Source organism: Equus caballus, chromosome 22 (genome assembly GCF_041296265.1).
Source record: "Equus caballus isolate H_3958 breed thoroughbred chromosome 22, TB-T2T, whole genome shotgun sequence".
Lineage (NCBI taxonomy): Eukaryota > Metazoa > Chordata > Mammalia > Perissodactyla > Equidae > Equus > Equus caballus.
The window spans coordinates 21,800,873-21,824,925 of NC_091705.1; the positions used below are offsets into that span (position 1 = coordinate 21,800,873).

At 41.4% G+C, this 24,053-nt stretch overlaps 1 protein-coding gene across 1 annotated transcript; it reads left to right on the forward strand.

The window, feature by feature from the left end:
- Positions 1–845: 845 nt before the first annotated feature.
- LOC111769970 (signal-regulatory protein beta-1-like) lies at positions 846–22,527 on the forward strand. Its single transcript, XM_023626245.2, has 7 exons — positions 846–1,179; positions 1,816–1,980; positions 3,355–3,705; positions 16,252–16,566; positions 20,623–20,934; positions 21,510–21,621; positions 22,009–22,527. The coding sequence occupies exons 2-7, from the start codon at positions 1,908–1,910 to the stop codon at positions 22,076–22,078; spliced, it is 1,233 nt and encodes a 410-aa protein (XP_023482013.2). The 5' UTR covers positions 846–1,179; positions 1,816–1,907; the 3' UTR covers positions 22,079–22,527.
- The last annotated feature ends 1,526 nt before the right edge of the window (positions 22,528–24,053 follow it).

Genomic DNA, 24,053 nt, shown 5'->3' on the forward strand with positions numbered 1-24,053 from the left:
GATGCTAAGTAGACAGTAGGATTAGGCATGCAGGTGACTTGCCCACTGTCATGCACGTATCAGGTGGGTCCAGGCTTCCAACCAAGGTCCTCTGGGTCCCAAAGCCTATCTCCTGATGCCATGCTCAATGGTCCCTGCCAGCGAGGAGAACCAAGACCAGTTAAGGATAGAGACTCTAGTGAGTGGGGATGGGAAACAAGGTTGCCAAGGGTGGTGTTCTAGTTACTACTGCTGCATAACAAAACATCCCAAAACTTAGGGACAATAAACAATCATTTCATTATGATCAGTGATGCTGTGGGTCAGCAATTCAGACAGGTCACAAGAATGGCTTATCTCTGCTATTTGTTGTCTGGGGTCTCAGCTGGGAAGACTCGGGTAGGGGTGACAATTTTGGGGGACTGAAATCATCTAGAAGCTTCTTCATTTATATGTCTAACGATGGTATTAGCTGGCTCCTTAGCTGGGCTTTCAGCTAGAACTCTTCCATGTGTCCTTGCCATGCAGACTCTGTGTGCTAGTTTAGGCTTCCTCATAGCGTGATGACAAGATTCCAAAAACGAGCATCCCAAGAGAGCAAAGTAGAATACAGGGAATTTTTATGTTCCAGCCAGAAGTCACATCACATCACCTGTGTTGTATTCACAAGCCCACCTATGCTCAGGAAAGAGGGAACATTTACCCACTTCTCCATAGGAGGAGTGTCAAAGAGCATGAGGGGACATTGCTGCAGTCAGCTCTGGAAAATACAAACCATTGCCATTGAAAAGAGAGAGTGGGTTGGGATGACGGATGCTGAAGGGAGCACCAGCCAGTTCCCCATCAGGGGCCTAATGTAGAATCTCAAAGGAAGTGGGAACTCATTATGTGACAGAACAACCTAATCCTGTCTCTCACTGCCTCTTTGGTTCTGCCCTTTCTCGTCACCAACTTACAGTCAGCAGCTGGGAAGGAGGCAAGGGTCAGGAGCAGCTGGGAAGCTGAGCCACAGAAGGCAGTGTCTGGCATGGGGTCCACAGAAAGAAAGGGCTCACGACTGAGAAGCTCTGGACGCAATCTTGTGTGCTGGCAGCCGCTGCTCAGAAGAAAAGAGGAGGTGCATTCCTGATGTGGGAGTTTCTCCTGCTCATCCACTCTTCTCTGCCCTGACCAGGACCCAGACCAGGGCACACAGACGAGGTACCACCCCCTCCTTCTGGCTGCGATTCTGGGTGTGCTGTTTTCCCTGCAAGATGAACATGCCAAGCCCACACATGCACACACACACACACACACACACACACACACACACACACACACAAGCCTCCTCAATTCTCTAAAACTGAAGCCATCCTCCCCCTCCAAAGCTCCTTGCTCACCCTAAGCCACTTCCCCCACAGGGGTGCTCTCAAACTCAGGAGTGCTCATCAGACACAGCTCATTCTAACACTGACATTTCTGGAGTGGGGAAGGCAGGGCCCCGTTCCCGTGAGGCCCCACTCCCAGGAGCTCTCCTCCTGCACATCTGCGCAGTTCATCAGAGCCCAGTTGTTGAAACGTTGCAGAAGACTGAGCGCATCCTCCACTGCAGCAAAACTGCATCCCTGGGAATCTTGGATGAGGAAGGGCCCCCAGCACCTCTGAGATGGAGTGGGGGGCCCAACGGAAAGACCCTAGGCAGTAAGGGGGTCCGCCAGGGCCTCTCCAAGCATCTTTGGACCCTTATAACAGTAACTTCTTAGCTTGTGTCTGATTCCTGTTTCACAATCTAGAAGCAGGAACTGTCAAAATCCCACAGCCCTTTCCTCCCATAATAGTCACTTCCTCTTATATCAGGGAGAAAAGGCTTCCCCTCTCATCGCAGAGCACAGAGTCCTGGGTCTCTCCAGAACAGCATTCAGACAGAGCAAGCTCCAGTGGCCACCACAATGCCAGTCCCTGCCTCCCCGCCCCGCCTGCCTCTGCCATCCCTGCTGCTGCCTCTGCTGCTGGGACTCACAGGTAAGCACCACGCCCTCGGGCACCACTGTGCAGGGATGCTCACCTGAGTTTGGCAGTGGTACCATTTCCCCATAGGCACTAGATGGATGGATCTCTGTTCCAGGGCCTCTTTCTTTGTTGCCTCTTCCTCTTTAAGACATTTCTCTGAATGGTTTCTTTTATAATAGGATCTCCCAAAGAAATCCCCCCAGAATTCGTATTATTTGGAGGGTCCTGTCCTCTCCCATCCAGGTCCAGACAGGATTTCTTCCACCCAGGCATTTCTTAGTGACAGGGGATTCCCAGCCCTCCTCACCTCCCACACCCCTGACACCTTGTGAAGGCTCCACGACCCCCTGGGGCCTGATCTGCAGGACTGGGGCCATCCTGAGGGAGGAGGTGGAGGTGCAGCATCTGACTCCTCTGTCCTGCTCAAGACACAGACCTGGGAGGCAGGGCTGCCTTAGTAAAGATGGAGATGGATAGATAGATAAGTCACAAGTCCTACACACGCAATAAGGAACTAGTGAAAAAAATTTAACTGGTTCTGTTTAGACTATTAAGTATCCAGAATCTCAGAATCCTAGGATTATGTTCTTGATGTGGCAGTTTCTCCTGCCTGTCCTCTCCCTTCTCCCCAGAACTGACCGCAGACCTGGACAGAGAGGCGAGGCACCCTCCTCCTCCCAGTGGTATTAACATTTCAGTTGAGAGGACATCTAGTAAAGTGGATAAAACCACAGATATTTCTAGAAACAAACCTGCCAGGGTTGACATCCAAGTTCCATCACTTGTGACCTGTTTCACTTGGGACAAGTTACTAAACTTCTCTGTGACTCCGTTTTCTTGTCTGTAAAATGGGGATAAATAATAACGCCTTCGAATAGGGTTGTGGTGAAATTTAATCAAGTTGTTAATATATGTAAGTGTTTAGAGTGATTTGTGTTACACAGAAGCTTCTGTGGAGAGTCTGGCTATTATATCCTTCCAGGGTTTAGTAAATGCAAATACAAGCATATAAAAATGGTCTCACTAATTCTGGCCATTGCAGCACCCACTCTGTGCCCGTACCAAGCCCGTGTCCTCATTTAACTCACAGCAGTCATGGGAAAAGGCAATGACCCCCCACGCTTGACAGAAGAGGAAACTGAAAGCAGAGGAGGGGAGCGGCCTTCCCAGAATCACCAGGCTTCTCAGCGCTGGAGCCGGGCCCGAGCCCATGTCAGCCTGGTGCCCAGGCCAGGAACCTCCCATTGGACTGAGAGGGAAGAAGGTCATTCAGGCACAGTCCTAGATGTTTTTCAAAGGTTTTCAGTTTCAGTCTGACAACAAAACTGTAAGAGAAGTCCCCTGGGCCAGGCAGGGGACTTGGAGCTGACCTGTATTTCCTTCCAGGAGCAGCAGGTGAGGAGCTGCAGGTGATTCAGCCTGAGAAGTCAGTATTGGTGGCAGCTGGAGAGACGGCCACTCTGTGCTGCACACTGACCTCCCTGTACCCCGTGGGGCCCATCCAGTGGTTCAGGGGGACAGGGCCAGGCCGGGAGTTAATCTACAGTTTCAAAGGAGGCCACTTCCCCCGAGTCACAAATGTTTCAGACAACACAGAGAGAAACAACATGGACTTTTCCATCCACATCAGTAGCATCACCCTAGCAGACGCTGGTATCTACTACTGCGTGAAGTTCCGGAAAGGGAGCCCTGATGCAGAGGTTAAGTCTGGACCAGGCACCAGGTTGTTTGTGCGTGGTAAGTCCAGATCCCTGAAAATACAGCCCACTGCTCTAAGACAAATCACAAGTCAAGGCTCCCACCTTGTTAGCTCCTGGGTCAAGACTGAGGATAGAAGGTGGGGAAGTGAGAAGTCATGGTGAAGGAGCAGACAGAAATGTAATCCCAGGGCCATACATCAACAGAATCCTAACCTGTTAGAACTTTACAAATGTCAAAGGCCATAAAATGAGCTGGAGAGCAGACTCCAGGGCCAAAGTGCGTGAGTTCAACTTCTAACTCTGCCATTTACAAGCTGTATGACATTAGTGAGTTTCTTAAATTCTTTTGCTTCAGTTTCCTCTTCTATAAGATAGCGATAACACTAGTACTTGCATCATGAATTTATTAGGAGGATTAAAAATGTAAAACATTTAGAAGAGTGCCTGCAACACAATAATCATTATATTTGTGAATATTATCAGTATTCAGGATATTAAAACTAATCAGACTTTAAAATACAATCCAAAAAGCATGGAACCATAGATTCACAGGAAAAAGAATGATAGAATTATTGAGGCAGAAAATCATTGAAAACACTTTTTTTTTGGCTGAGGGACATTTGCCCTGAGCTAACCACTGTTGCCAGTCTTCCTCTTTTTTTTTTTTCTGCTTGAGGAAAGTTAGCCCTGAGCTAACATCTGTGTCAGTCATCCTCTACTTTGTACGAGGGTCACAGCCACAGCATGGCTAATGAGAGGTGTAGGTCTGAGCCTGGGATCCAAAACTGCAAACCCGGGCTGCCAAAGTGGAGTGTGCCAAACTCAACCAGTATGCCATGGGATCCACCCCTAAAAATCACATTTTTGATGTGAAATATGTAATCCTTATATTTCCTAAATTTTGTCCTTATTTCTACTAGTCCTGTGTATTCTTGGATGTCGTTCTGGCTGATAGAATAATAGCTGAAGACATAGCCTGCAAGTCTCTAAAGAGCATTCACAAAGGGGAGCCTGGGAAGCTGAGCAGTTAGCTCAGGTCTGTTTGTATTGATGAAGTAATGATTGTAATGTTTTTCCTGTAAAAATTGAGCATGATCACTTACTCTAACGGAGCCATAGAAACATACATCAGCAGAAATTTTGAATCTTTAAAATTTTAGCATGTCAGGGCAATAGAGAAACAAAGAGAATGATAGGCAGTATTTGGAGACAAAGAGAAGTCATACGATTTTCAAGAACTGGACATAAAAAGCAAGTTGTATGTGAACCATTTGAATGTGATCAGCATGAGATGATTAAGGGCAATGTTGGATACTAGAAGACAAGGAGTAGTGCCTTCAAATTCTTAAGGAAAATTATTCCCAACCTAAAATTCTATACCCAGACAGTGTGCCAAGTTTTCAAGATCTCCAAGACTACCTTTCATGAACACGTTTTTTTTTTTTAAGGAAGATTAGCCCTGAGCTAACATCTGCTGCCAATCCTCCTCTTTTTGCTGAGGAAGACTGGCCCTGAGCCAACATCCATGCCCATCTTCCTCTACTTTATATGTGGGATGCCTACCACAGCATGGCTTGCTAAGTGGTGCCAAGTCCATACCCAGGATCTGAACTGGCAAAACCCAGGCCACCGAAGTAGAATGTGCACTCTTAACTGCTGTGCCACTGGGCTGGCCCCCATGCACACTTTTTACTTTACCAAAGTAGGGGTTGAAGAAAGAAAAAGTAAGCCTGGGAACCAGGAATAGGGAATTGGAGACTCCAAGATAACAGCCATGCAAGAGGCATAGGAATGGTCACTGGGCCATTCCAAAATAGGAGGACTGAGCACTTTCAGAGGGGCATCTCAAAAAGATAGAATTGCTAGAATACTAAATAGTCTTCAAACTCATGCTCACCATTTCTAACACTATTTAACATTGCATTGAAGTATTAGCCAATGCTATTAGAAAGGAGAAAGAGATACAAAGTATAAGAATTATAAAGGAAATGGGAAAACTATTTCTCTTTGTAGATCATATGGTATCTGGAAAACAACAGAATTAACATTAAGCTTTACAAACAATAAGATAATTTAGTAATGTAGCATGTTATAAAACCAGCAAACAGAAATCAATAACCTTCATATATACCAAAAAAACCCAGAAGATATAATGGAAAGGATGACCACATATACAATAGAAAATTTAAATTAAATTAAATGCATAGCCCAATTTCTACCAAAACAGTGATAAGGATTGGATTTAATCCCCACTAAAAATCTAGGCAAACTATATGAAACAATGTTTGACAAGACATTCGATATCAGGCGACAAATGACAGTGATTTCTGAGAGATGAGAAACAAGTGAGGTGAGACCCAAGATTGCCTCTAGTTTACTCTCTGAGAAAGATTCCAGGCCTCCATGCAGGAAGAGAGAACTGAGGCAGAGCCTGGAGATCTCCCTGAGTTGATAAGAAGGAGCTGGTTGTCCAAAGAGAGGAAGGTGGCCAGAATTTTCCATGTAGGGTACCAAACACGACAGAGCTTCATGAGAGAGAACTCCAGAGAGGTTGAGTATTCAGCTGAGTACTGAAGAGTGTACGTACATGAGGACATACATATACATGAGAGTAGGTACATGGCCTCAGAGGAAAAATCCCTGGAGAGTACCGAAGGCCAAGAATACAGCCTGCTCCAAACAACCTGAATGAAAAGCTTCATAATTCATGGGGCATCTGGTAGAGTACGCAGAGGCTTCTGCATCAAAAGACGTAAAAGAATTAGCCCTAGACCAAATGATACTGTGGTCCTGCCTCACAAAGCTTAAATACAACACGTGAAGACACCAAACCGTTTCCAGGTAATTTAGCCATGTCCCAAAACGAGCTCAAGCATATTTATAGAAAAACAAAATATCCAATACTCAGCAAAATGAAACTCACAACATCTGGAATGCAATAAAAAATGACCAAGCATGCAAGAAGCAGAAAAATAAAATTTATAATGAGAAAAATCAATCATTTGAAACCCAACTAGAAAAGACAGATGACAGAGTTAAAGTGCAAGGGCATTTAAGCTATTATAAGTACACCCTGTATGTTCAAGAGGCTACAGGAAAGATAGAATATGTGAAGTAGAGGCATAGAAAATATTTTTTAAACATCCATATTGAACTTTTAGAGGTGAAACTGCAATGTTTAGGATGAAAAACAGACTGGATGGGACCAACGGCAGATAAGAAATTGAAGAAAAGAAACTAGTAAACTTAAAGACACAGCAACAGAAACTATCCAAAATGACACACAGAGAGATAAAAGACTGAGAAAAGATAAACAGAGCATCGTCAGCAGCAGGGAAACTGCAAGTAGCCTAATAAATATGTATTAAAGATTCCAAAGGAAGGAGGGAACAGAAAGAAATATTTGAAGAAATAACAGTTGTATGTTTCCAGGTATGATGCAAACTATGAACCCATGGATCCAAAAAGCTGAATGAACCCCCAGCACAAGAAACAAGCAGAAAACTACACCAAGGTACATCACAATCAAATTGCATAAAATCAATAATAAAGAAAAGATCATAACAGCAGCCAGAGGAAAGAGGAAATATTAGCTACACAGGAACTAAGATAACTATGACAGCAGATTTCTCATTGAAAATGATGCAAGGCAGAAGACAGTGGAGAAACATCTTTAAGGCGCTAAAAAAAAAAGAAAATATAGCAATCTTAAATATTTATGCACTTGATAAAAGAGCTTCAAAACATGTGACAGAGAAACTTATACAAATGCAAGGATAGACACATCCAACATTGTGGTCTGAGATTTCAACCCTCCTCTTTCAATAATTGGCAAACTAACTAGGGAGAAAGTAAAAAAGGGTCTAGAAGACTTGACCAGCACTATCCACATATTTGAGCTAACTGATATTTATAGCACACTCCACCCCAAAACAACAGAATATACACACTTTCCAAGTGCAAAGGGACCATTTACCAAGATGCATTGTAATGTGGGACACAAATTAAGTCTCTGTAAGTTTGAGTTAAGTTACACAAATGTGTTCTCTGACCACTGGAATTAGACTAACAATAACAAAAAGATTTCTGGAAAATCCCAGAACACTTGGAAATGAAATCATACAGATGTGAATAATGTGTTATAAAAGAAGAAATAAAAGGAAAATTAGTGAGTATTTTAAACTGAATGAACACAAAAGCACAGCATACAAAATTTGTGGGATGCAGTACTTAGTGGGAATTTATGGCACTAAATGCTGACATTAGGATAGAAGAAAAGTTTCAACTCAGTCATCTTAAAATTTAGAGAAAGAAGAGTGAGTGAAACCCCAAGTAAGTAGAAGAAAGGAAATAATAAATAACAAAACAGAAATCAGAAATAAGAAATGAAAAACTACAGGGAAAAATCAGTGAAATCAAAAGCTATTTCTTTGAGAAAATCAATAAAATTCATAAACTCCTAGCCACACAGTCAATTAGGGAAAAAAGAGAGAGAGGACACAAGCTACCAGTATCAGAAGGAAGGTGACATCACTGCAGATGCCACAGATATTAAAAAGATTATCATGGAACTTCATGAAAAACTGTACACCAATAAAGTCAAGAACTTAGATGAGGGGCTGGCCCGGCAGTGCTGCGGTTAAGTTCGCACGTTCCGTGGTTTGCCAGTTTGGATCCCAGGTGCGGACATGGCACCTCTTGTCAAGCCATGCTGTGGCAGGCATCCCACGTATAAAGTAGAGGAAGGTGGGCATGGATGTTAGCTCAAGGACAGTCTTCCTCAGCAAAAAGAGGAGGATTGGCAGCAGATGTTAGCTCAGGGCTAATCTTCCTCAAAAAAAAAAAAAAAAAAAGAACGTAGATGAAATGGGCAAACTCTTTGAAAGACACAAATACCAAAGCTTATTCAAGAAGAAATAAATAGGCTGATTATCTCTATATTTATTAAAGAAACAGAATTTGTAGTTTAAAAATCCTCCCACAAACAATAGTCCAGGCCCAGATGACTTCACTGAGGAATTCTACCAAACATTTAAGGAAGACATACTAACAATTCTACACAAATACTTCCATAAAATTGAAGAGGAAGTTAAGCTCCCCAATTAATCTTTAAGGCCACCATAACCGTGACACTAAAAGCAAATGAAGAAAACTGTGGACCAATATCCCTCATGAACATAGAATCATTATAAAGCTACAATAACCATACAGTGTATTATTGGCATCAATGCAGACAAGTAGAACAGTGGAACAGAATAGAGATTCCAGAAAAAAACGCATACAGTGGTCTACCTATTTAGAAAAATGTGTAAAGATAATTTAGTGAAGAAAGGAGAGTCTCTTCAACAATGGTGCCAGATCAACTGGAACATTAGGAGGCAGACCAATGAACAGAATAAAAAATCCAGAACTGTATACAGTTCCTCCCCCTGTACATAAAAATAAATTCCACATGGATCAGAGATTTAAAGATAAAAAGTGAAACTGTGCAAGTATTAGAAGAAACTGTGTGTGACTTTTTTTATAATCTGCAAGTGGGTAAAACATCCCCAACTATAATTCAAAATATGGAAACAAAAAGGGGAAAAAAAAAGATAACTTGACCATATTGTCAAAAAGAAACTTGCGTATGGATGTGTGTATAATATTTTGCAAAATATAATATAGAAAAAAAATCACTCCTAACATAGAGAGAGCTTCTAAATTTTTAAAAGAAAAAGATAACTTTATAGAATTATGGGCAATAAATAGAAAAATACAACTCATAGAAAATGAAATATGAATGTCTCAAACATATAAAAATGTGTTCAGCCACCTTTGTATAAAAGAAATACAAATGAAAACAACACTGGGACACCATTTCTCACCTATCTGCTTGGGCAAAAATCCAAAAGTTTAACAGCATACTCTTTTGAGGGAGCTATGGGGAAACAGATACTTCCTATTTTGTGGGTAGAAATGCAAAATCATATAACTCATAAGGTGGTGAATTTAGCAACATCTAGCAAAGTTGCATATTACGTATACATATTACAAAACTACACATTACCCGTACTACATATTAAATTGACACATTACCCATGACCCAACAATCCCACTTCTAGAAATTTGTCCCAAAGATGTACTAACATAAATGCAGAATGACTTATGCTTAGACTTTTCATTACAACACTGTTTGTAAGAACAAAAGATGAGCTGCTAAATAAATTATGGTACAGCCACACAATGGGGTGCTTTGCAACTTTAAAAGGAAGTTTTAAAGGAAGAACTTAGCACACGGCTTTAGAGGAACCCATGGATACCATCAAACAAGAAAGCAATGTGTAGAATGGTGTGTTGTGTACACTACTTTTTATTCTAAGAAGAGTAGGAAGAACAAGCATATGCATGTCAGTTCACACTTTTTTAAAAAGAGGAATAAACCAAAATCTAATTTAAAAAATTTACCTACAGGGGAAGGTAGGAAGAGATTACAAGGGATAGGAATGAAACATAGACTTTTCTGACTGTACCTTGATTTAGGTTTTGACTTAGTAAACACGTGAACATTTTAAATAATTAATAAACAAAATTCAAAATGAAAAAAGTATCTCTAAATATCTAAATTATTAAATCAACAATGAAACTCATTTAGCTATCTATAAATTGACGGCTTCACCAGACAAAGACAAATCATTTCAAGGGACTTTAAAACATAGAATTTTACCTTGGATTCACCAAAAAGCAGACCCCAAGACAAGTATTTGAGTGAAAGACCACCAATACGAAAGTGGTGAAGTCAGACAGTCAATAAAAGGTGTCCTCAAGCCCACTACCACTGTGAGCAACTGGAGCGTAATGCATTTGGGAAATGCTGGGAATGATACAGATACAGAACATCAGTCTCTGATTTGTCCATTTCAAGATGAAAGGAGTTTGGGATAATTATATACCAACTCCCGCTCACTCACTGATTGAGAGCTGCTCCCAGAGGGTCTTAGATGCCCAGTACTTCTAGTGTGCCATGTGCACAGGCAATCTTCCATAAAAGCAAACTTCTAAAAAGGTTTTCAGGTAAAAACATGCAAATAGTGGCATTTTCAAGTAGACTTGAGTGCACTGGAATTGTAAAACTCAAGGAATTTGAGTGGGCCTTGGAGATTGTATGCTACACATAATAATGTGCATCTATATCTCCAGTGAAACAAACCTAAGGACGAAAAGAACTCTCAAACTCTCTTCAATATTTATATTGCTTGGAAATAATATTGCTGTTGGTGTTCATGAATATTATATATATATTGTAGGACAAAGCAAATAAGTTGTGTTGATGTCCTTGGGAACTGGAATTGGGAATTGGGAACTCGGTATGAGGGACAGATACAGAATAGAGTCAAAGAAGTTAGGTTAAACAGCTGCATTAAATTTGAATTAGAACTATTGGTATTAACCCATTTAATTGTTTTTCTACTAAAAAATACTTACTTTATACTCTGTTCACCAAAAAGACTTGGAAACAAAGACAACCCAATACTAATGAGCACTGCTAGGACACCAATTATGGTTTCTAAATAGCAGGTGTCTAAAAGGAACCAGGGCTCCTTTGGGAAATGACTGATTTCAGATCTTGAAGAGGAAATGTGCAAAATGAGCCTGGAATATTCTGTTGTACCAGAAATCAAGGAAGCTACCAATGTCTACCAAAGTCATATCAAAAAGACTCAGCAAATAACATAAAGGAGAATCCCACCAAGATGGATCGATTTGAGCATTAAAAAGAATAAAGACTACAATAGATTGACATTCACTATATGTGTTAAAATCCATGATTTCATAATATTATGAAAATAGAAGAAATTTCATTGGTCACCTTTGGAGGTGCTAAGTCACCAACTCATTGTTCTGAAATCCAAAAGATGGTAAGCAAAGGCATTTTTCTGCCTTTCCCCAATGAACCATATGTCAGGGTAACCAAAAATAGTTGATGAGGGAAAGAATAATTTCAGTTAATGAAGACAGAAGGAATGGTAGCATTAGACAATCATCAGTGTGAAACTCCCAATGAAATGATAGATCTAGACAATAATTATCTATAGTTGTTAAAGACATTGGGCTAAAGGCTGAATGGGGAACTTTATAACAAGTGGATCAAGCTGACAGCACCCAAAGCCATTAATCAATCTGAACACCATAAAAAGGGAGACTGCCAGATATTACATGTCTCAATGTAATGCAATAAAAAGTTGTGAGCACCTTCTATGAAGTAGTCTTGCAAAAATTATGAACCTGTTCTAATCAACTAGATCCTCCATTTCCAACTACAGGCAATACATATAATAATAAGCAATTAGAAATTATTATTAATTATTATTAAATTTTTGTGTGATAATGTCATTTTGATCATGTTTTTAGAAATTCTTAACTCTTAGGTATACATGTGGAGGTAGTTGTGAATGAACTGATATAGTGTCTGGTATTTGCTTTAGAATAACCCAGTGATGATAGAAGTATAGATGAAACAAGATTGCCCATTTGTTGATGACTGTTAAAGTCCCACGATGAGTACTTTCTATTTTTATATGTTTAAAAATTACCATTATACAAGGTTTTTTATTTCATTCCAAGCCTGTGTACCCTCCTGAGAAGTCTTTCCACACTCCAAGGTATACAGTTTCCCTAAACTGAAGTCCACTACAATACTTAGCAGTTTCATACGTACTGGGAGGAGTTATACATATCTGGCAGAAAGTTTGGTGGTGAATTTATCATAGATTTCTAGAAAACTAAGCAAATGAAAAGAATGAAACCACACACCTAAAAGAATTAGAAAAAGAAAAACAAAAGCCAAAAGTAGTAGCAGGAAGGAAATAATAAAGACCAGCATAGAAATAAATGAAATAGAGACTAAAAAAAAAAAATAGAAAAGATCAATGAAACTAAGAGCTGGTTCTTTGAAAAGATAAGCTAAATTGACAAATCTCTGTCTAGGCTCACCAAGAAAAAAAGAAAAAGGGCTCAAATAAATAAAATCAGAAATGAAAGAGAAGTTCCACCTGATACCAAGGAAATACAAAATATCATAAGACACTATTATGAACAATTATATGCCAAAAGTTGGACAATCTAGAATAAATGGATAAATTTCTAGAAATATACTATCTTCCAAGACTGAATCATGAAGAAATAGAAAATCTGAATATACTGATTGCTAGTAAGGTGATTGAATTAGTAACAAACAAAAACTTCCCAACAAACAAAAGACCAGGACCGGACGACTTCACTGGTGAATTCTACTAAACATTCAAAGAAGGTGTAATACCTATCCTTCTCAAACTCTTCCAAAAATTGAAGAAGAGAAAACACTTCAAAACTCATTTCAGGAAGCCAGAATTACCCTGACACCAAAATAAGATAAGGATACCATAAAAAATACAATTATGGCCCAATATTGCTGATGGACATAGACACAAAAATCCTCAACAAAATATTAGCAAATAGAATTCAACAATACATTAAATATATCATATAATACAATCAAGTGGGATTTATTCCAGGGGGCAAGCATGGTTCAACATCCACAAATCATTCAACATGATAGACCACATTAACAAAATGAAGGATAAAAATCATGATCATCACGATAGATGCAGAAAAAGCATTTGAAAAAAACAACATCCATTCATAATAAAAACTGTCAACAGTGTGGGTATAGAGGGAACATATCTCAACATAATAAAGGCCATATATGACAAACATGCAGCCAACATCCCGCTCAACAGTTAAAAGCTGAAAGCTTTTCCTCTAAGATCAGGAACAAGACAAGGATGCCCCCCTCACTACCTTTATTCAACATAGTACTGGAAGTCCTGCCACAGCAATTAAGCAAGAAAAAGAAATAAAATGCATCCAAATCAAAAAGGAAGAAGTAAAATTGTCACTATTTGTAGATGACATGTACTATATATAGAAAATCTTAAAGACCCAACCAAAAAAACTGTTAGAACTAACAAATGAATTCAGAAATCTGTGGCCTTTTTATACACTAATAAACCATTGGAAAAAGAAATTAAGAAAACAGTTCCATTTACAATTGCATCAAAAAGAATAAAATATCTAGGAATAAATTTAACAAAGGAGGTGAAAGACTTGTACACTGAAAACTATAAGATGCTGATGGAAAAAAACAGAAGAAGACACAAATAAACGGAAAGATATTCCATGTTTATGGATTTGAAGAATTAATATTGTTAAAATGTCCATATTGTCAAAGCAATCTACAGATTCAGTGCAATCCCTATGATAATTCCATGCATTTTTCACAGAACTAGAACATACAATTCTAAGATTTGTATGGAACCACAAAAAATCTCGCATAACCAAAGGAATATGGACAAAGAACAAAGCTAGAGGCATCCACTCCCTGATTTCCAACTAAACTACAAAGCTATAGCAATCAAGAGAGTACAGCATTGGCATAAAAACAGAAAGACAGATCAGTGGAACTGGAAAAAGAGGTTGGAAATAAACTCTCAAATACATATACATGGACAATTAATTACTGGAAAGGAGCCAAGAATATACAATGGGGAAAGGACAGTTTCTTCAACAAGTGGTGCTGCAAAAACTGGGCAGCAACATGCAAAAGAATAAATCTAGACCACTAGCTTACACCATACACAAAAATTAACTCAAAATGGATTAAAGACTTGAATGTAAGTCCTGAAACCATAAAATTCCTAGAAGAAAACATAGGTGGCAAGTTCCTGGATATCACAGAGCGATATTTTAGCAATATTTTTTTGCATCTGATTCCAAAGGCAAGGGAAATAAAAGCAAAAATAAACAAATGGGACTACTTCAAGCTAAAAATCTTCTGCAAAGTAAAGGAAATCATTGATAAAGTGAAAAGTCAACTTACTAAATGGGAGAAGATATTTCCAAATCATATATCTTATGGGGGTTAATATTCAAAATTTATGAATAATTCATACAACTCAACAATGAGAAAACAAACAACATGATTTAAAAATGGGAAGAAGTATCTGAACAGACTTTTTTTCCAAAGAAGACATAGATGGCCAAAAGGCACATGAAAAGATGTATAAACATCACTAATAATCAAGGAAATGCAAATCAAAACCATGATGAGATATCACCTTAGGCTCACCAGAAGAGCTATTATCAAAAACAAAAAATAAGCATGGGTGAGGAAGTGGAGAAAAGAGAACCCTCATACACTGTTAGTAAGAATGTAAATTAGTGTAATCACTGTGGAAAACAGTATGGAGATTCCTCAAAAGTTTAAAAATAGAACTACCACACAATCCACCTATTCCACTTCTGGGTATTTACACAAAGAATATGAAAACACCAATTCGAAGAGATATATGTACCCGTATGTTCATTACAGCATTATTTATAATACCAAGACTTGGAAACAACCCAAGTGCCCATTGACCGGTGAATGGATAAAGATGTGGTATATATGTACAATAGAATACTACTCAGTCACAAAAAAGAATGAGATCTTGCCATTTGTGACAACATGGATGAATCTTGAGGGCATTAGGCTAAGCAAAATAAGTCAAATAGAGAAAAACAAATACTGTATGATTTCACTTATATGTGGAATCTAAAAAACAAAACAAACAAACAAAATAAAACAAACTAATAGATACAAAGAACAGATTGGTGGTTACCAGAAGGAAAGGAGGTTGGAGGGTGGATGAAACAAGGGAAGGGGGTCAATTGTATGGTGATGGATGGTAACTATACTTATGGTGGTGATCACTTTGTACAGTATACAATCATCAAATTATAATATTGTATGTGTGAAACTTATGTAATGTTATATACCAGTTTTACCTCAAAAAAAAAAAAAATGATGAGACCGTTAGAAACTCTCCTGAGAAAACAAAAAGCTGTGCAACAAAGGAAATATAATCATAATGTATTACATGGCTCAGTTGTGAACAATGCTCCTTTGGTGATAATAATATAAATGTTTAACTCTGATAAAATAAAAGATTTTGAAGTGTCTATGATAGGAGGATGTGAGGAGGGGAAGTGTGAATGGCAGGTAGAGGGATTTGTAAGAGAGTTAAGTCATCATCTTCCCTAGAAGTAGGTCTGCCTATAATACATAAAACTGAAAAATAGAGAAATAACAGTACAAGCATGGTATTTAGAAACATGGAGAGAAATGTCCAAAGAATCAGGTAAAATACTTAAAAGAGATTGATCTGTCATTTTTGCAAGGAGAGGAAGCTAGGGGTATAATGTTTTTCATTATATACCTTATATGACTTTTATACAATGTATCTTGGGAAGGAGGGTAAAGACAATGACAAGGTTGGATCTGCATTTCAGCACGATCACCATGGTCTGGTTTCTGAGTGTGGGCGGGAAGGTTGAGAAGCAAAGTCAGTGAGGCCAGTTGGCAAGCTGTTATGATAAGAAGAGTCATTAAAAAATTATGAAGAAAAGAAAGAAGAGATGAGAGATTGGGGTAAGTCCAGCTGGCTGAACCATAAGGGCAGGAATTGTACTAGAGAGTAATTTACCGTCTTCATTTATCTCTCTCTCTTCCTTGCCTTGATCAAAGCTAAGCCCTCTCTTCCCGAGGTCTCTGGCCCCTCCAACAGGGCCAGCCCAGGACAAGGAGTGACTCTAACCTGCAAATCAACTGGCTTCTTTCCCAAAAACATATATCTGAAATGGTTTGAAAATGGAGTGGAGCTTCCAGCCCTTCAGACTGACATCTTCCCACCTGGAGACGCTTTCTCTTACACCGTCGTCAGCACCACCCTGGTGACTCTTGCCTTCTCCTCACTCCACTCCCAGGTCACCTGTCAAGTGGCTCACAGTGAATTGCAGAGCCCCCTCAGTAGCCATGTGAACATCTCCAAATTCCTCCAAGGTAAGGATCTCCCACTCACCCAGAAGGCCAACCCTAGGTGACCACCCCATGTCCCTGCTTGAAGCACTTCCCCTGCGTCCCCCTTTTCACTCTTCACTCTTCAATAAGCCCTACATGAGGTGGTATGAGGTTCTCTATCTTATATGACCATCCTCTGCTCACACAATGCCTTGATCGGGTCCTTCTTTTTCAGAGCTCCCTTCCCTCTAGTGTATTTGAGAGGTAGAAGCTCAATCATTCATTCAACAAGTCTTTCTTGAGCATCTGTTGTGTGGCAGCTTTATTCTAGGTGTTGGGGAATCCATGATAAACAGAACATGTGTGGTTCTGCCTTGCTGAGTTCACAGTCATGTAAACTCCATCATCCAAGATGCAAACAACTATATGGTTATGACTTCTGACATTTGCTATGAGAGGAAAGAACAGAGTACTGAATGAACAGATGAAAACAGGAGAAATCTAGTTAACTCAGGAATTGCCTCATTGAAGAAGTGATGTTTGAGCCAAGATATGAAAGATGAGAAAGAGTCAGCCAAGCAAAACGTAGAACGTTGCTGGCAGAGAATGGGGATTTGTGGAGAGCGAGGCATGTTTGAAGAGCAGGGATAAGGCTCGAGTGGGTTAGTGTGAAGAAGGTGCGTGGAAAGGAAGAGGCTGGAGAGAAAGGAGTAGGGATCAGACCATACAGGGCTGCCAGGCCACAGCAAGGACATTTCTGCCACTTGGACTCTCCACACGGACTCTCAACACAATTGTCCAAACCACCATGCCACGACTGCTTTGCTGTCAGTCACTGCCTTTGAAACAAGCTTCTTAAACCCACCTTGGCATCAGGGGAGGGAACAATGCAGACAAACCTAAGCCTTCACCTTTCTTGCTCTGACACATAAAGCCAAAGCCCTTTACTGTTGTGTTGAATCAGACTTTGCAGAAATATGGAATGACAGGCAAAGGAAACGAACCTCACTCCTGTGTAAGTCCATCCGCCCAGGCCTTCACAAGGAATTTGCTAAGGGATCTGTACTCTCCTTAGCCACAGCATCCCTCCTCCCCCACCAATGACATCAGCATGGCAGAATCCCACTTACTTCCTGCAGATGGTGGATTCCTCCCAGGGGTCCAGAGCCCCAACTCTCGTTCTCTCCAGCTCCAGCCAGAGACAACCAAAGAGCACCCATTAATAGCATCATAATCTCCACACAACCCACCCCCGCCTCATTGCAGACAATATGTGGTACGATTGTAAAGAAGACTTTAGCTCCTCCTTAACCAAATTCCTCCAGCCCAAAGTGGGAGTTGGGCTTTGTGTAACCTAAAGACACCACGTGAGAGCTGCAGCCTGGAAATGGAATTCTAGCCTCCACCTCGAGCATCCCAAAGAAGCTGTTTGCCCCTGCTTCATCAAGATGAGGAAATCAAGGTCTAGACAAGAGAAGGGCCTTGTCCAAGGTACATGACTCTTTATTAGTGAGCTTTAATTTGAATCCAGTAACATACCTCTTCAGAAGACCATCTATGACCTCCCTCCTGTAAGAACTCCCCAAGCAGAGATACCAGAGAAGGACAGGGTCCCCTTCCCCAAGAGGGGTGGTTCAGTCATGATCTGCCCAGAGATGGGCATTGTGCTGCTCTTTCCACTTTCTCCAAACCCTTGGCTCCTCCTCCCTCCCATATAAATGAAGAGACTCCATAAACCCAGTCAGCCAAGCCAGATACCTGTTTTCGCCCAGTCCATCACCAAGTTCTATCAAATTTCCTTCCAAAATCTCTTCTCAGCTCATACATTTCTCTCTACTGCCACTACCCAGGTTAATACCCAAGGGCAAGCCATCATTACTCTTACCTGGATGCAACAGCCCCCTCTCTCATAGCCACCATGACCATCCACAGTCCATCACCCAACCTCACACCAGCCAAGGGCATTTTATCAAGGAAGCCAGGTCGTGTTCCTCCTTTGTTTAAAACCCTTCCACATCTCACCACTGCTCTTACAAAAAGGAAACAAAATCCTTACTGGAATGTTCAACAGTGATCTTCACCCATTTTTGTTCATTTAACCCTAAAATAATTGTGAAGAACCATGTGGCTCATAGTATATTTTAAAGTTAACATCTAAAATTGTTCATCGTATGCTTAAATAGCTGCAGAGCACATAACTCGTGGGATATTACAAATGTTACATCATTCTGAAAATACTCAATGGAAAAATAACATCATACTGATTTGACTTCCACCATCATCCACTTCAACGTACATAAACTAGCTCTTCTTTATAAATCAGAAATTTTACGTCATTCCATTTTCTTCCCAAATTTGTATTCCCATGCTAATTCCAGGGAGAACTTTGTCCCAGTGTAGCATATTTTATATTTGAAAGTCTTTTACTGACCACAACATCATCCAGTCATAGAGGACTATGAGAACACAGAGAACTAGCACAAAAAATATATACATGTAAGGTGAATTTCTTAAAGTTTTTTCTCAAGACCATAAGGCTCTAAGTGCTAAAAAAAAATTCTTTTGGATTGAATCACAATATTGATCAAAAGAACCCAAATATTTGACAAATTTTGATAAATCATTATTAAAGTAACCATTAAAGTGTTAACAGAAATGCAGTGCGATAGATGGGGGAGATTATGATGCTTTGATTAAAGCTGGCTTTCCGGCCAGTGATATTTTGAACTGTCCTTTTATTTCGAGTCCCGAAGTCTTTACACCAAGGGCAATGCACCATAGCTGATTCGGATGTGTGCAGGAAGGCCTTTCTTTTGTAACATGGGAGAAGGAGAAATGAGAAATAGCGAGGAGGAGAAGGAAGCAACCTCAGTGTTCATTCTCAAGCAGATCAACTTCAGGAAAGAGTCATATGAGAGTTCGGCATCTGGAAATTAGTTGTATTAAACTATCAAGGTATGTCTCCTTAGGATGTCCTTAAGTCCCCGCATCAGTACGTGCAGCACCAGTAAGTGCAGACAGGCTTCAAACTGGCTATGAGTGTGGCTTCATCTCGCTCACGCTTCCCCTCACTCACTTTGGTCATCTTTCTACCCTTGGAACATGCGAGGCTTCACCTCAGAGCTTCTGCCCAGGCCCTTCCCTCTGCCTGAGATGCACTTCCCCACAGCCAACCTCTCCCAGTGCCCTCCGGCTACTGACGCTCCCCCAGCCCCTTTGCCTAATGCTCCAGTTACCAGGACTGCATAACAAATTATCCCCAAACTTATTCCAACATTCTAAACTTAACCCAAATCCCCCAAATTATTATATTCACATATTTTGTAGGTCAGGAATTTGGACATGGCCTAGCGGGGATGGCTTCCTTCTGCTCCATGACTCTGGGACCTAAGCTGGATGATTCACAGGCTGGAATCATCTGAAGGCTCCTTCACTAACATGTCTGGCCATCGGTGCTGGCTTTCAGTTTGGGACATCAGTTCTTCTTGACATGGGTCTCTCCTTATCATCTTTCCATGTGGGCTAGGTTGGGCTTCCTCGTAGCTTGGTGGCTGGTTCCAAAGGTGAGTGTCTCAAGAATCCAAGGTGGAAGCTACATCAACATATCTGACCCAGCCTCAGAAGTCACAGAGTGTCGCCTCTGCTACACTCTGTTCATCAGGTGGTCACAAAGTCCTGCTCACCTTCTAGAAGAAGACTCCCCCTCTGCTAGGGAGTGGCAAGATTCTGGAAGACATTGCGGGGCTTGCTGTGGCCATTTTTGGAAAATACAATCTGCCACATGTAGTTAATTCCTCTTCATCCTTCATATTTCTGCTCAAAGTTCACTTTTTCCAGACACTCCCCCTAACCTGCCCCACCTCAAGACCAGGTCAGATGCCCCTGTGTAGGCTCTCAGAACCCCTATGGGGTCGTGTGACTGCTTTTTTCCTCCACGTTATTCCCCCACAGAGTGGGAGCTCCATGAAGCAGGGCCTGTGTCTGTTTTGCTCGCTGCTGTATCCTGAGAGCCAAGTCTAATGCCTAGAAATGTGAGATGCTCCTTGAGCATCTTTCGTGTGAAGGAAGAAAGTAACAAAGGAAGGGCTGTTGTTTCAGTTGTACCCACAGTGAATGTATCGACATACCACGTCCCAAGTCTCCAGGCGGTCATCCTCATCTGCCACGTGCAAAGGTTTTACCCCGATGGCATACAAATCACCTGGCTGCAGAGGAACAGATGCTCCAGAACCTGTGAGTCCTTCTCCCCCACCAAGAACCCAGATGGCACATTCAGCCAAGACAGTTATATCCTGGTCAACGCCTCAGAGCACAAAAACCTGTTCACCTGCCAAGTGGAACTTGAGGCTCAGACACTGGTCCAGGCCAGCGGGCAGCTGAGCGAATTTAGAGAAGTTCAAGCAAGTTTGGGTGAGTAAGGCTGGAAAAACCAAGCAGTTCAAGGCTCAGACCTGGAGACAGACAGGCTGGGTTCAAATGCTGGCTCTGCATCTTCCTCATGTGTGACCTTGGGAAAGTCACTTCACCTTTCTGAAACTCAATTTCTTCATCTAGGAAATGGGATGGCATTTATAGCAAGTTCTTCAGAGAGTGATGCCTTAGGTACCAAACAGCAGTGAGCGCTGCTGTCATCACACAGCTGCATCCTGATGACACCATTTACCAGATATGGCCATGAATAACTAAGATAATACAAAATATCTTTCCCCAAGTCTCACCCATCCTCCCAAAAGCCATTCAGTTTCAATTACTGAGCATCTATTAGATACTTTCCTCGGGTGCTCCCATTTGATACAAAAACATGACAAAGTTCGTATTATAATTCCCCTTTTAAAGGTTAGGAAAATGAGGTTCTGAAAGGTGAGGTGACTCTTGCCAAGACCAAGGTGCAGTCTTAATACCTGAGTCTGCAATGGGGCTGAGCCTGCCTGGGGGTTGAGTGATGGAAGCAGGAAGCAAGCTCATCCTCATATCTTGTGTCACAGGTGCCAGAGCATCCAGCCCCCTCTTTGGGACCCTCCTCCTGCTTGGCTGGAAGTTGTTTCCCTTGACTGCACTTTCCATCATCTATGTCCTCAGGAGGAGCCTCCTTTCCAAGTAAGGGGGACCCCAGATAGGAGTTGGACTCCCAGGGGTAGAACTTCAGGCCAGCAGGAGGCACTGTGAGGTGAAGCCACAGGATGCTCCAATTTCATCTCTACCTGAACGCATGTTGAATCCAGAGAGTTCCTGAGAGTTGCAGCACCAAATCTTCAACCTTCCCCTCTGCCTTTCACAGCTCCAGTTTGAGGATAAAGGGGGAGCATTCAAGGAGGGAGAGAAGGAGGGAGCTAGTGTGGAGAGAGTGCTCTTGAGGTGGTTTCTGAGCGGAGGTCTGAGAGGAACAAGCCCTCGCCCCAGCTCCCTGCTTCCTCTGTGGGTCACGGGCACTACAAGGCCCTCCTCAGTGACATAGGACCCCCAGTCTCCTCCTATCTTTTTCAGGAGGACTGACCCAGGAGGGACACTTGCCATGATGCCAGTATCTGCTACCCCAGCTTCTTCTGCTTCGTAAGCCTTCTGAGACCTGTCCATCACTGACAGCCCCTCCCTGTCTCCTGTAGCCCCCAGAGTAGGTGACAGCCAGGACCAGGAAGGTCAGTAGTGAGAGGTGGGCTCTCACATCCCCTGCAAGAAAGAAGCTTCTCTCAAGATTCAGGGCACGAAGTCAAGACTCTGAGCAAGAAACCAGCAGAGGCAGGACAGGCTCCTGCCCAGGGGGAGACACACACCTGCCATTCTGAAAGCCCCTGCCCAGCTCCTCAAGGAAAGCCCACTGTGGGCACAAAACCTTTACAGCCCCATCATTCAAACTTGGTTAAAGGAATCACTTGTGGCCAATAAACATGTGAAGAGGAATCCAATCTCATCAGCAATCAGGAAAAGCCAAAGCCAAACCACGCTGAGACGCCATTTTGTCCCTATTCAAACAGCAAAAATAAAAAAGCACCCGGCTCTTTCTTACCTTGCTGATGGGTGTGTAAAGTGTCACAGCTGCTTCAGAAAACAGTCTGGAAAATTTTAAGTTGAACAATCACATACCCCATAACCTGGCATTTCCACTCTTGGGTTATACCCAAAAGAAACTCTTGCACATGTGCACAGGAGATACGTACAAGTACCTACATGGTAGCATGGTTTAAAATTAGAAAAACCTGAGAGAAATCCAAATGTGCATCTAGAGGATGATGGGCAAACGATTTAGTACAATCACAGGATGGAATGTTGTACAGCAATAAAAATGAATGAACTACAGCTACACACAATAATATGGATAAATCTGAGCAAAAAAATATTAGCGGTGAGTAAGTCCCAAGGGTTTCATGCAGCATGATATTCTTTTATAAACCTAAAAAACAGCTAACAAGTGGCCTTTGGGAATACACATAAATATGCTAAAACCATATTTTTTCATAAAAGAACAATGAACTCAAGATTTAAAAGAGTAGTTGCCTGAGGTGGGAGAGCGAGAAGGATGAAAAGCGTGGGTACATCTAGGTAGATGGAAGTTAATATCAGGATTCTAGCTTCATTGCTGGGTGGTGGCCTCACGAATGTTTATATCATTATAAACAAAAAAGATAGAATAACAATATAAGATTGATAAATAGGTATGTAAGTAGGTAGGTAGGGAGACGGATGGAAGATTGGAAGGGATAAATGGAGAAAGAAAGGGAGAGAAAAAAGAGGCAGGGAGGATGGATGGATTGATGGATGGATGGATGGATGGATAGGTAATTAGAGTAATAAAAGAGGGTCATTCACGTATCAATGATGAGGGTTTCATGCAGCAAGATTTATGATAGGTAAAGTTCTATGTACTTAAGATCCAAAGGAAAAAAATAAATGAAAGGACATTACCTAGAGAACCCCAAGATCCCTTCCTATTATGTCAATTGGCGATTCTACATAAGGAGCAAAACACAGTTAATAGGTGCACCATGGGTCTGGAACTTCACATGCTTTATCTTATTTCATCCTCATTTCAATCCCACAAGGTGGACACTCTTCCCCAATTTTCAGGTGAGGGATTTAAAGCAACCTACTCAGTGTCACTCAGATAACAAGGGGTGGAAAAAGAAACCCGGGTTCAAACCCAACTCTGCTCAGTGTTTTCCAAGGAGCCTCGCTGTATATGGTTCTAGGGACAGGTGGGGAGGTCCTGACGCATCCTCATCCTACAGCTTCCTGACCTCTCAGGCCTGCTGTTCTGCACTCAAGCCCACTCTGTGCCTCTGGGCGGAGAGAAGGAAAGAACACTTATTTATACCTTCCAGGTTTGACAGGTGGTCCTGGAGTAGATTTAGGGTTATGCCTGAGCCCCTATGTGACCCTGGTGAAGATCTGGGGGAGGCAGTGAGGTCCAAGTGCTGGAGAAAGGATCTCTGAAAAAAGATAAATATACCCAGGGAAATAAGCATCCTGCTGTATTTGATTCACTGTGGCCTTGAACCTCTGTAGTCACAGAGATGGAGGCACTGAGCCCACCT